The sequence below is a fragment of the Polyodon spathula genome, chromosome 23, assembly GCF_017654505.1.
Source record: "Polyodon spathula isolate WHYD16114869_AA chromosome 23, ASM1765450v1, whole genome shotgun sequence".
Lineage (NCBI taxonomy): Eukaryota > Metazoa > Chordata > Actinopteri > Acipenseriformes > Polyodontidae > Polyodon > Polyodon spathula.
In genome coordinates, this window is record NC_054556.1 from 815,828 (window position 1) to 828,117 (window position 12,290).

At 45.3% G+C, this 12,290-nt stretch overlaps 1 protein-coding gene across 1 annotated transcript in view; it reads left to right on the forward strand.

The window, feature by feature from the left end:
* The window catches only part of dnah1 (dynein, axonemal, heavy chain 1), a 66,800-nt gene that overhangs the window by 47,769 nt on the left and 6,741 nt on the right, over positions 1-12,290 (forward strand). Inside the window, exons 58-71 of the mRNA XM_041225456.1 lie at positions 841-966; positions 1,190-1,309; positions 1,411-1,560; positions 1,930-2,090; positions 3,321-3,546; positions 6,965-7,160; positions 7,342-7,493; positions 7,708-7,904; positions 8,295-8,439; positions 8,729-8,887; positions 9,306-9,437; positions 10,301-10,471; positions 10,832-11,011; positions 11,901-12,077. Coding sequence (XP_041081390.1) covers positions 841-966; positions 1,190-1,309; positions 1,411-1,560; positions 1,930-2,090; positions 3,321-3,546; positions 6,965-7,160; positions 7,342-7,493; positions 7,708-7,904; positions 8,295-8,439; positions 8,729-8,887; positions 9,306-9,437; positions 10,301-10,471; positions 10,832-11,011; positions 11,901-12,077 — 2,292 coding nt within the window. The remainder of the gene's footprint in view (positions 1-840; positions 967-1,189; positions 1,310-1,410; positions 1,561-1,929; positions 2,091-3,320; positions 3,547-6,964; positions 7,161-7,341; positions 7,494-7,707; positions 7,905-8,294; positions 8,440-8,728; positions 8,888-9,305; positions 9,438-10,300; positions 10,472-10,831; positions 11,012-11,900; positions 12,078-12,290) is intronic.

The window sequence follows — 12,290 nt, forward strand, 5'->3', positions numbered from 1 at the left end:
GATCATAACTGTGTGTTAAAGTCCTGTGTAGAAGGATCCTCTGGGCTGGATTCTCAGAGCTATTTACTCCAAATCATCATTAGCACTATTTTTTATCTGAAATACTATTACAATTCTTGAATGAATAAAAAATCAATTAAGACTACTTACTAGTTACTAGCTTACCTGGTAACTTTATTGGGTGTGTTTCCCCTTTCTGAAAAAAAAAATGCGTTCATGACGATTTGGAGTAAAGAACATTGAGAGTTTAGCTCTCTGTAGGGACTACTCTGTGAAATCCCTGTCTATATGTGAGTCGCCTGGTTTCAAAAATACTTTTCATTTTCAAATCACTGCATCCGTATTTAAATCTAGGTAAACCTGTATTCAAATGTGATCAAATCTCATGTGCTATGATGAACAACAGTGGGTAAACAGATACAGAATCACCTGGATAAAACACCGCTTAAGATGGTCCACTGACTGGCTGTTATATGCAGGGCTACCTGTACTGTGCCACGAGTAGAGTTACTATACCTCTACAATCTATGTCCTTTGCTTGGCACTTGTGTATGGTACACACTTTGCATTATAAGTGATTCTTTACATTTTATTTAAAGCCAAATCATTGGGCCAAATTCCCACTGCATGTGCTCCAGTGCTGCGTTTGCAATATCACTGGAGATCTGGCAGATCTTTGAATAAATAGGTCAGCGTGTGTGTCCGTGGCCTCGACTGTGGGTACTGTTATTACCTCTTGCTTACTCTGTAATATTATCAATTGCTGCACCAGAGTAAATTCTCAGCGAATGGGTAGATTAGAATCTACCCTAATGTCTTATATTGCCCTATTTCCGCCAGGGTGAATATCGGGCAGCGATGGCTGACGAGTGGCTAAAGAAATTCAATGAGTTCGGTGTCCCTCACACCAAAGAGCCAAACCTCATCGGGACACTGGGAGAGCCTGTCAAGATTCGCTCCTGGCAGGTACCGTCTGTACATCCTGCACTTCTTCTCCTGAGCGTTCCGCTCGGCCAGGCTGTAACCCCGTGCTGTATAAATATCATGCCATGCCGAGAGCTGTTTCAACCAATAACATCTCTGTGATTCTGTTACACAGTCAGACAGATGGATTTGCTTCACCAGCCTTTTGATTGGTTTCATTTAGAAAAGGGTAACCGTAAACACATCCATTTCCATTCTCCTGCAGATCTCCGGTCTTCCGAAAGACAGCTTGTCGGTGGAGAATGGAGTCATTGCGCAGTACTCACAGCGCTGGTGCCATTTCATCGACCCACAGGGACAGGCTAACAAGTGGATCAAGAACATGGTGAGACGCGTTTGTGTGACTGCAATTAAGAACTGGACTAGGAAAGGCTGGGTAAGTGATTGAGCGAGAAATCTCCTTTTTCTTTTGTTCCTGTGTCTCAGGAAAAAGACAAAGGCATCGATGTGATCAAGCTGAGTGACCGGGACTTCCTGCGCAGTTTGGAGAATGCCATTCGCTTTGGGAAGCCGTGCCTGCTGGAGAATGTAGGAGAGGAGCTGGACCCAGCCTTAGAGCCGGTGCTGCAGAGAGAGGTGAGCCCTGAGAGTGAGCTGAAGGAACAATGGCGTGTTCAGTCCAAGTTTACCCAGGCTGCTTTCGCCCTTGCTAAGTGTATGAGATTTCTGGACAGGATGCTTTGGAAGCCATGGAACACTGAATGAATGGTGTTCACCTGGCATCCTGTGCTGATAGAGAATGTCATTTTTCCTTTGTTTTTCCCTGTGTAATGTTTATAAGCAATTCTGTTTACAATCATGTGACTGTTATTATTAAATTCTACAGCACACAGCGACAAGCTTTGTTTTTCAAAGCACCCTTAATGACAGTAAAACACAATTAAAAATGTAAAAATGTTCTCAGCAAAATCACTTTGCAGTTGTTTTTGTTTTGTTTTTTTTCAGACATACAGACATCAAGGCAGTTTGGTACTAAAGCTGGGGGATGCTGTCATCCCTTACCATCATGACTTCAAAATGTACATCACCACCAAACTGCCCAACCCTCATTACTCTCCAGAGATATCCACCAGAGTTACACTCATCAACTTCACACTGTCGCCAAGGTAGGGGATTGCCGCTGTGCTGGAGACTATCAGGGCATAAAATAAAACTTACCCTTTTCAACAAGGCAACCCCGTTCACACCGCAGAATGTCAGTGCACCAGATTATAGGTGCAAATAATATTAGAAGTCGCCTCCACACTGGAACCTATTAGCAGCAACTACGCTTATGTCTACAAGAGTGTGGATCTGCACTCACAATGTATAATATCACTGAGAGTGTGGATCTGCACTCACAATGTATAATATCACTGAGAGTGTGGATCTGCACTCACAATGTATAATATCACTGAGAGTGTGGATCTGCACTCACAATGTATAATATCACTGAGAGTGTGGATCTGCACTCACAATGTATAATATCACTGAGAGTGTGGATCTGCACTCACAATGTATAATATCACTGAGAGTGTGGATCTGCACTCACAATGTATAATATCACTGAGAGTGTGGATCTGCACTCACAATGTATAATATCACTGAGAGTGTGGATCTGCACTCACAATGTATAATATCACTGAGAGTGTGGATCTGCACTCACAATGTATAATATCACTGAGAGTGTGGATCTGCACTCACAATGTATAATATCACTGAGAGTGTGGATCTGCACTCACAATGTATAATATCACTGAGAGTGTGGATCTGCACTCACAATGTATAATATCACTGAGAGTGTGGATCTGCACTCACAATGTATAATATCACTGAGAGTGTGGATCTGCACTCACAATGTATAATATCACTGAGAGTGTGGATCTGCACTCACAATGTATAATATCACTGAGAGTGTGGATCTGCACTCACAATGTATAATATCACTGAGAGTGTGGATCTGCACTCACAATGTCAATGACAAAGCATTCAGAACATTTAAATCACAACAGACCTGTTTATTCAGATTGAATGGCTTGCAATGTGTTTCTAAGTGTTGGTGGCTACCTCTAATCAAGTTGAGGCTGTGCTTTCTCTTGCACTCTGACAAACCTGACTCGCTTCACTAGGAGGCCTGACACAGCAAAGAGAGTGTGGGAATGAAGCACACTCTCAGCATGATTAGGGGAGCCACCAAACACTGAGAAACATACCTCACCCCTCTTCATTTCACTGTCTGAGTAAGGAGCTCTGAGAATCCAGCCCCATGTCATTAAACTGAACTGCGTTTTAGCTTGACTCAACCCCCAAAGTGGGGAAAGGCTCCCTCTGTGGTTTAAAGTGGTTTGGTCCCGCAGCGGCCTGGAGGACCAACTCCTGGGGCGCGTGGTGGCGGAGGAGCGCCCCGACCTGGAGGAGGCGAAGAACCAGCTGATCGTGAGCAACGCCAAGATGAGGCAGGAGCTAAAGGAGATCGAAGACCAGATCCTGTTCCGGCTGAGCTCCTCCGAGGGGAACCCCGTGGACGATGAGGAGCTCATCAAGGTGCTGGAGGCGTCCAAGATCAAGGCAGGAGAGATCAAGGTGTGTAGAGCACAGCCAGGCTGGGGTATCATAGAGCACAGCCAGGCTGGGGTATCATAGAGCACAGCCAGGCTGGGGTATCATAGAGCACAGCCAGGCTGGGGTATCATAGAGCACAGCCAGGGCTGGAATATCATAGAGCACAGCCAGGCTGGGGTATCATAGAGCACAGTCAGGCTGGAATATCATAGAGCACAGCCAGGCTGGGTTATCATAGAGCACAGCCAGGCTGGGGTATCATAGAGCACAGCCAGGCTGGGGTATCATAGAGCACAGCCAGGCTGGGGTATCATAGAGCACAGCCAGGCTGGAATATCATAGAGCACAGCCAGGCTGGGGTATCATAGAGCACAGCCAGGGCTGGAATATCATAGAGCACAGCCAGGCTGGGGTATCATAGAGCACAGCCAGGCTGGGGTATCATAGAGCACAGCCAGGCCTGGGATATCATAGAGCACAGCCAGGGCTGGAATATCATAGAGCACAGCCAGGCTGGGGTATCATAGAGCACAGCCAGGCTGGGGTATCATAGAGCACAGCCAGGCTGGGGTATCATAGAGCACAGCCAGGCTGGGGTATCATAGAGCACAGCCAGGCTGGGGTATCATAGAGCACAGCCAGGGCTGGAATATCATAGAGCACAGCCAGGCTGGGGTATCATAGAGCACAGTCAGGCTGGAATATCATAGAGCACAGCCAGGCTGGGTTATCATAGAGCACAGCCAGGCTGGGGTATCATAGAGCACAGCAAGGCTGGGATATCATAGAGCACAGCCAGAGCTGGAATATCATAGAGCACAGCCAGGCTGGGGTATCACAGAGCACAGCAAGGCTGGGATATCATAGAGCACAGCCAGGGCTGGAATATCATAGAGCACAGCCAGGCTGGGGTATCATAGAGCACAGCCAGGCTGGGGTATCATAGAGCACAGCCAGGCTGGGGTATCATAGAGCACAGCCAGGCTGGGATATCATAGAGCACAGCCAGGGCTGGAATATCATAGAGCACAGCCAGGCTGGGGTATCATAGAGCACAGCCAGGCTGGGGTATCATAGAGCACAGCCAGGCTGGGGTATCATAGAGCACAGCCAGGCTGGGATATCATAGAGCACAGCCAGGGCTGGAATATCAGAGCACAGCCAGGCTGGGGTATCATAGAGCACAGCCAGGCTGGGGTATCATAGAGCACAGCCAGGCTGGGGTATCATAGAGCACAGCCAGGCTGGGATATCATAGAGCACAGCCAGGCTGGGGTATCATAGAGCACAGCCAGGCTGGGGTATCATAGAGCACAGCCAGGGCTGGGGTATCATAGAGCACAGCCAGGCTGGGATATCATAGAGCACAGCCAGGCTGGGATATCATAGAGCACAGCCAGGGCTGGAGTATCAGAGCACAGCCAGGCTGGGGTATCATAGAGCACAGCCAGGCTGGGGTATCATAGAGCACAGCCAGGCTGGGGTATCATAGAGCACAGCCAGGCTGGGATATCATAGAGCACAGCCAGGCGGGATATCATAGAGCACAGCCAGGGCTGGGATATCATAGAGCACAGCCAGGCTGGGATATCATAGAGCACAGCCAGGGCTGGGGTATCATAGAGCACAGCCAGGCTGGGATATCATAGAGCACAGCCAGGCTGGGATATCATAGAGCACAGCCAGGGCTGGAATATCATAGAGCACAGCCAGGCTGGGGTATCATAGAGCACAGCCAGGCTGGGATATCATAGAGCACAGCCAGGCTGGGGTATCATAGAGCACAGCCAGGCTGGGATATCATAGAGCACAGCCAGGCTGGGATATCATAGAGCACAGCCAGGCTGGGATATCATAGAGCACAGCCAGGCTGGGATATCATCATTTATTTCTTATAGTTTTGACAAAGGGTGGGCGTTTTTAAGGTTAATAAAATGTAGGAATGGTTAAGCAGCCCCATGGCGCACGGGGATGAGGGTTGACTTCTCTTTGTGAAAGATGGCAAACCAGGATCTTTGGGACCGGTGAATCGCACGATGGTAAGAAGGTGCCACTGTACAGCGTCTCCAGTTTGAATGAAATAGGAGGTGGATGGATTATTTTCACTCTGGGTGTTGCTTGTATTTTTTTTAGTACCAGCTTGCAGCCAGTTGAGCACACTTGAGCATGCAGTGTGCAGTTCTGGTGTGAAAGCACCAGTCTGGTGAATGGTGTCCTGTGGGCATTGGTGAAGGGGAATCATTTCAGTACTGGGATGTCTGGGCTGTGACCAGCCACGTCTTTAAAAAGTCCCCCAAAGCGATCCAGTGAGGGGGTCGATTAGCTGCTGTTGTTGAGTGGGGGCGAGTCAGAGTATCACCACTAATTTGCATTGTGGAACCCGATATGCAAATACACGCTTTAAGCTGTGTCCTGTTTACTATGATTGAGAAAAAGGAAGGATGCAACAAGGAATGGTGATGGTAGCGTTAACACGGGATTGTACAGAAACAAATTAATTGCGCTTAAAATTAAGAAAGCGTTTTTAAAGGATAAGTAACGGCAGCCACACAATAAACAAATACAGTTCTTCCCAGTGTTGTTTGTAGCGGTTTAACTGGTATACACTGTTTTCAAGTGATGAACGGGGTGGTTTTTTGGAGTACGGTGTTGGGAGTTGTGTAAATTGCGTTAGCCGCGGTAAAGTCTTGACGGAGCTGCGGGAGTCTCCCGTGCTTTCTCAGGCTGCTGTTTCAAAGACAGCCGGCGTGTCAACATCGCCTTGTGATAAGATGTGATTTCATTGTTTTTCATTTCATCTATAAAACAAAAAAAAAAAAAAACAGCGATTAATTTTGTTTAGGAATACAAAATAAACAACCGAGTCGTATTTTAAATGATGTATTTAATATGTAATCATAATGTGATGTCATTTAATTTAGAAACAAAAAGTTAAAAGCCTGATTTAAGGTCGTATCGAAAGCTTTCTGGAGAGCAGGGCAGCCGCTTCTTTGGGGAGTTTGCACAAAAATTAAAAAAAAAAAAAAAAAAAAAAGAGCAAGATGGGCCGAGTGGCCTCCTCTCGTTTGTAAACTTTCTTATGTTCTTATCATAGAGCATAGCCAGGCTGGGATATCATAGAGCACAGCCAGGCTGGGATATCAAGGTGTGTAGAGCACAGCCAGGCTGGGATACTCCCGCACAGACTCTCTCCTGGCTAATGTCCCTTTGGTAATGTGGCGATTTGACCTGAACATGGTTCTAATCACCTAGGTGTGGTCTTACCAGTGCGTTATACAACCCCATCATAAACCTCCTTTCATTTTTCATTCATAGTGTTGAATTCTTCTCAACTCTAGCTGGTGGTGGTGAGGCTGAAGTACGACCCACCCGTTACTTTACACAATGCGAAAAAATCTTTGTCCTGTCTTCACTGCACTTCTCCGATTGACTCCCCCAGGCCAAGGTGACGGTTGCTGAGCAGACGGAGAGGGACATCGACCTGACCCGTCTGCAGTACGTCCCTGTAGCGGTCCGAACCCAGATCCTGTTCTTCTGTGTGTCCGACCTGTCCAACGTGGACCCCATGTACCAGTACTCCCTCGAGTGGTTCCTCAGCATCTTCATGGCAGGGATCAGCAACTCCGAGGGGGCAGGTACTGTGCTGTGCAGCGAGGCCAGGTTCAGGGAGCAGGGAATCAGACGCCAGGGTCAGAGCCACTGTGTGAAAATACACAGAGAATAGAAATATCCTAAAACTAGTCGACCGCACTCGTATGACTTGGCAGACAGCAACTAAACTTTTATTTATTTATTTTCTTGTTCTTTTTTCAACAGACACTGTTGAGAAGAGGATAGTGAACATTAATGACTACTTCACATTCAGCCTGTACTGCAACGTGTGCCGCAGCCTCTTTGAAAAACACAAACTCATGTTCGCGTTTCTGCTGTGTGTCAGGATCCTGATGAACGAGGGACAAATCGACATGGTGAGCATGCTGAAAAATACTGGATGTTAGATTGTATTGTATTATATTATATTTATATACTTACATAGGACTAGATTCTCAAAGCTGTTTACTCCAAAGTGACATTAGTGCAATTATATTCAGCACTCCCGTTCAGATCACAAGTGGTGCTTTTTTAAAAGCCGCTAAGGAGCTGCACCCCTCAGTCATTCCCTCCCTTTGCTCTGTATTCTAGGGGGAATGGCACTACCTGCTGTCAGGAGGAGCAGTCCAGAACTGCTCTCCCAACCCAGCCCCTGATTGGCTGTCGGATCGAGCCTGGCAAGATATCCTAGCCTTGACGGGACTCCACAATTTTTCTAACTTGGCAGACAGCTTCACTGAGCACCTGGGTGAATTCAAGGGAATATTCGACAGCAGTGAACCTCACAGGTAGTTAACCTGACATCCAGATGCAAGCAGTTTCAGTGTGTGTCTTAATGTTACGGTACAAAGAAGGAACATGTGATGTTGTGTATTGAATGAGTATAATTTTTTTTTTTTTAAGAGAGCATAGCCAATTCATTCTGGTTTTATGATTCACCATCATTCAGTAAAATTTTGCTGCATGGGAACTGAACTTAGACAAGAAATGAGAGTTTTGTTTAATCTGAACTGTGAATGTGTCGCGGCAGAACAAATTGTTTGGAAAATGTACAGCCGAATTATAAGAGAAAGCTGTTGAGATGGCTTAACAAGAGAGAGAGGGGAGAGAAGTTTGGTCATGATGTCTTCGGTATCTAAGTGTGTGTGTGTGTGTGTGTGTCTGTGTGTGTCTTACAGAGCGACCTTGCCAGGTAGCTGGCAGACCTGTCTGGACTCCTTTCAGAAGCTGCTGATCCTGCGGTGTCTCCGGGCTGACAAAGTCACCAATGCCATGCAGGACTTTGTTTCCATCACCCTGGGGCAAAGGTTCATCGAACCACAGGTACCCACAGGTTCTGCCCTGAAACTTCCTGTGCAGATAAGAAAATGCTTCTCATTTGTATCTCACCATGCCCTGTCTTTGTCCTTGTGGGATTGTTCTGAACAACCTTAAATTATGCAGAAAACAAAACAATATGATACCCTGTTGTTTGACCTGCCTGTTTGGATAGAACACATTGAATTTGAGACACATGCACAGGTCTTTCCTCTTACTGCCTCGAGTGCTTGTTTTTAGTTAGCTCACCATTAAAGTAATGAATTTACGGTGTATGTGTCTGTTTTCTCTCCAGGCCTCGGATCTGTCTGCAGTCTTCAAGGAGTCCTCCCCCACGACCCCTTTGATATTCGTGCTGTCTCCCGGGACAGACCCGGCTGCAGATCTGTATAAGTTTGCTGAAGTAATGAAGTTCTCCAAAAAGATGAATGCCATATCCCTGGGACAGGGCCAGGTATAAAACAGACATAGTAATTTCCATATGGAATATCAGATAGGTAATAATCGATGCTTGAGAGCACTTTATTATTAAAGAGCCAGGAATGTGTAGACTCCTCATGAAAGCCTTCAAATACACCTGAAAACACACCTGTGCTGTTAATACTAGAAACAGGACTCCCATTGCATAGCTGTGAGATCCATTCCTGGTGTCACCATGAGTTTGTTAAGACACACCTGATCTTGTTACCTACACACTGGGGCTAATCAAGCTCATAGTAAAACCTGGAGTGGGTGACATAGCAGGAGTCTTATTTCCATCCCTGTAATATAATTTATAGGAGAGGTAGGGCACCAGGGCTTGATGAATGAATGTTTTATTGAGCCAGCCATGGCGATGGACAATGCATGAATGTGTTGGTTTGTTTTGTCAGGGCCCGAGAGCTGAAGCCTTGACTCACGAAGCGATGGAGCGAGGGAAGTGGGTGTTCTTCCAGAACTGCCACCTCGCACCCAGCTGGATGCCTTCCCTCGAGAGGCTCATCGAAACCATTGATGTGGACAAAGTGAGAGCAGCACGTGGGCAATAAAACCACGGGACTCAATACAGTCATCGGGAGGGAATCTCAGAGCTATTGACTCAGAGCTGTTTCTGAATGGAAAAACAAACACCATTTAAACATCTGAAACAAATAAGAAACAACTTAATACTTCATTCAAGCCCCTGAATTAGAAGTCTGAGTTTCTTAGGTCTGGTTTCATATCTTTATTGGGTGCATTTCTCTTTTCTGAAAAAAAAAAGTGCTAATGACGAATTGTAGTAAATAGCAAGCATGCTGCAGAAGATGATAATGCAGATCTCCAAAGAATACTCTGGTCTTTAATTAACTCATTTTTTAAAACAAACTAGAATAACACCTGTTCATTTTACAAAAGTAGATCCAAAGTAATGTAATTTAAGGTCTCTTAAGTATCTTGCAAGTTGTAATCCCTTTTAAAATGGAACATTTTAATGCAGAATATCACTGTGCATATTTGGTATAATAAGAATCTCTATATAGCACCTTTCATAGTGGACCACCATTACAAGCGCTTTACAAGATACGAGACTAGGGTGTGTGAACGATGCATCAGCTGCAGAGTCACTTACAACAACCTCTCACCCAAAAGACAAGGCACAAGGAAGTGAAGTGACTTGCTTAGGGTCACACAGTGAGGCAGTGGCTGAGCTGGGATTTGAACCAAGGACCTCCTGGTTATAAGGCAATGTCTTTAACCACTGAACCACACAGCCTCCTCAAGTATGGTGATCAGTTTTAGTCATACCAAGTTGTGTGGGGATTCATTAAAAAAAAAAAAAAAAAGAGGAATACAACGTATAGAAATGTTTCTGTATTTCACATTTAAATGAAATTGACTCTTTCTTTAGGTTCATCGTGATTTCCGTCTCTGGCTGACCAGTCTGCCCAGTAATAAGTTCCCAGTCTCCATCCTCCAGAACAGCTCCAAGATGACCATCGAGCCCCCTCGCGGGATCAAAGCAAACCTCATGAAATCCTACTCCAGCCTCAGCGATGATTTCCTCAACTCCTGTGCCAAGGTATAGACGGGAGGCTGGCTCGGGCTGCCATCATAAAGCAGAGTCAAGTGAAGAAGCTTCTAGTCTGGATGAGAAACGCTTTAACAAATGCAATTTCAATCCTCTGTTCAGGTACAGAGGATTGGTCTGCACTATGTGTATCACTTTCAATTGTGATTATACAACTGCATATATAAAAGACTGTCTATTTGTAAATCTTTGAGCATCTTTTGTCCATCTGATGTGTGTTTTCAGTGACTTAACTGTACAAAACACTGACATGTAAAATGAGTCTGCTGCCAAGCTGTCCGTGTTTCTTCAGGATAACCTGAATGTGCCATGATGATCTGTTTCTTAATGTGTTTTCTGTTTGCGAAACAGACAGACAAGTTCAAATCCCTCCCGCTGTCCCTGTGCTTCTTCCATGGGAATGCCATCGAGCGCAGGAAGTTTGGTCCTCTGGGGTTCAACATTCCCTACGAGTTCACGGACGGAGATCTCCGGATCTGCATTGACCAGTTAAAGATGTTCCTGGATGAGTACAGGGAGACACCCTACAAGGTAACAGGGATGCTTAATCACACAGCGGTGTCCACAGCTGCGTTTCTTTCACAAACGCTGCATGACTGTAGTCTGCGCTTTCAAGATATGACTTGTTAAGGGAGACAAATGAATCACTGATAATGGTACCAGCGCATGGATTCCAGGTTACACACCATACACACCTCCTGTTTATTTCAGTAGAAGCGTATCAAAGTTTCAAAAAACATTTTTTTAAATGCGTTGCATGAAAAACTGATTTGGTGGAGTTGACTTTTTTAGGTGCTCTCTTGTATTGCATTTCTTTTGATTATATCATTTATAGACCTCGAATGCTGCTTCGACTTGTGCCTCACAGAACCGAAGTGTGCTGTATTGCACAGCAGCCACACATAAAGGGGCTGTATTTAAATGATCAAAACAGTTGCACATCTGAATATTGTCTGACTTTATATACCTGATTTTTTGCAAAACTCATGTCACTGTTTTTTTGTTTTTTTTTCGTTTGTTTTGTTGAGTTTATGTGATTCAATAAATCACCCAGCAGGATTCCTATAAAGAGCAGCAGTGTTTAGATGCATAGCACTGTTGAGATCATAACAACAGACCCTGTGATGACTTAAATGACATGTCTAGGAATATCCTGAGTGTCTTGAGAGGCACAGTCAGTGACAAGTAACAGTAGTGTCAGTAGACGTCACATCGCTGTCATGTGTGTACCGTATCGCTTTTATCTATACGGGCTGATCATTCAATCATTATTCATTTGAGAAAATCAACACATCTAACTGTGTGTGTCAAATGATTTTTTTTCTCTTTAAAAGTAAAAATAGCAAGTTTGTTAATGTAATATTTAAACGTTTGTTTGTGGTTCACTGGAATAGACCCTTTCTGAAACGCTTGCCCCTAGGTTCTGAAGTACACCGCTGGCGAGATTAACTATGGGGGGCGTGTTACTGATGACTGGGACAGGAGATGCATCCTCAACACCCTGGAGGATTTCTACAACGCCAGCGTCCTGAGCGAAGAGCACTCGTACTCGAAGTCCGGGATTTACAGGCAGATAAGCACCGCCTTTGATCTGAACGTGAGTGCTGAATATAAACAGCCGAGTACGCATTCACAGCAGTGCTAGAGACTCACCTGCCACGATGAGCTGAATTCCCAGAGCTATTTACTCCCTCATTAGCACAGTTTTATTAAAGAGAAACGCACCCCATAAAGTTACCAAACCAGAAATAAACAGCTAAGACTTTTAATCCGGGGGCTCGAATGAAGCATTAACGCCATTTCTTATTTG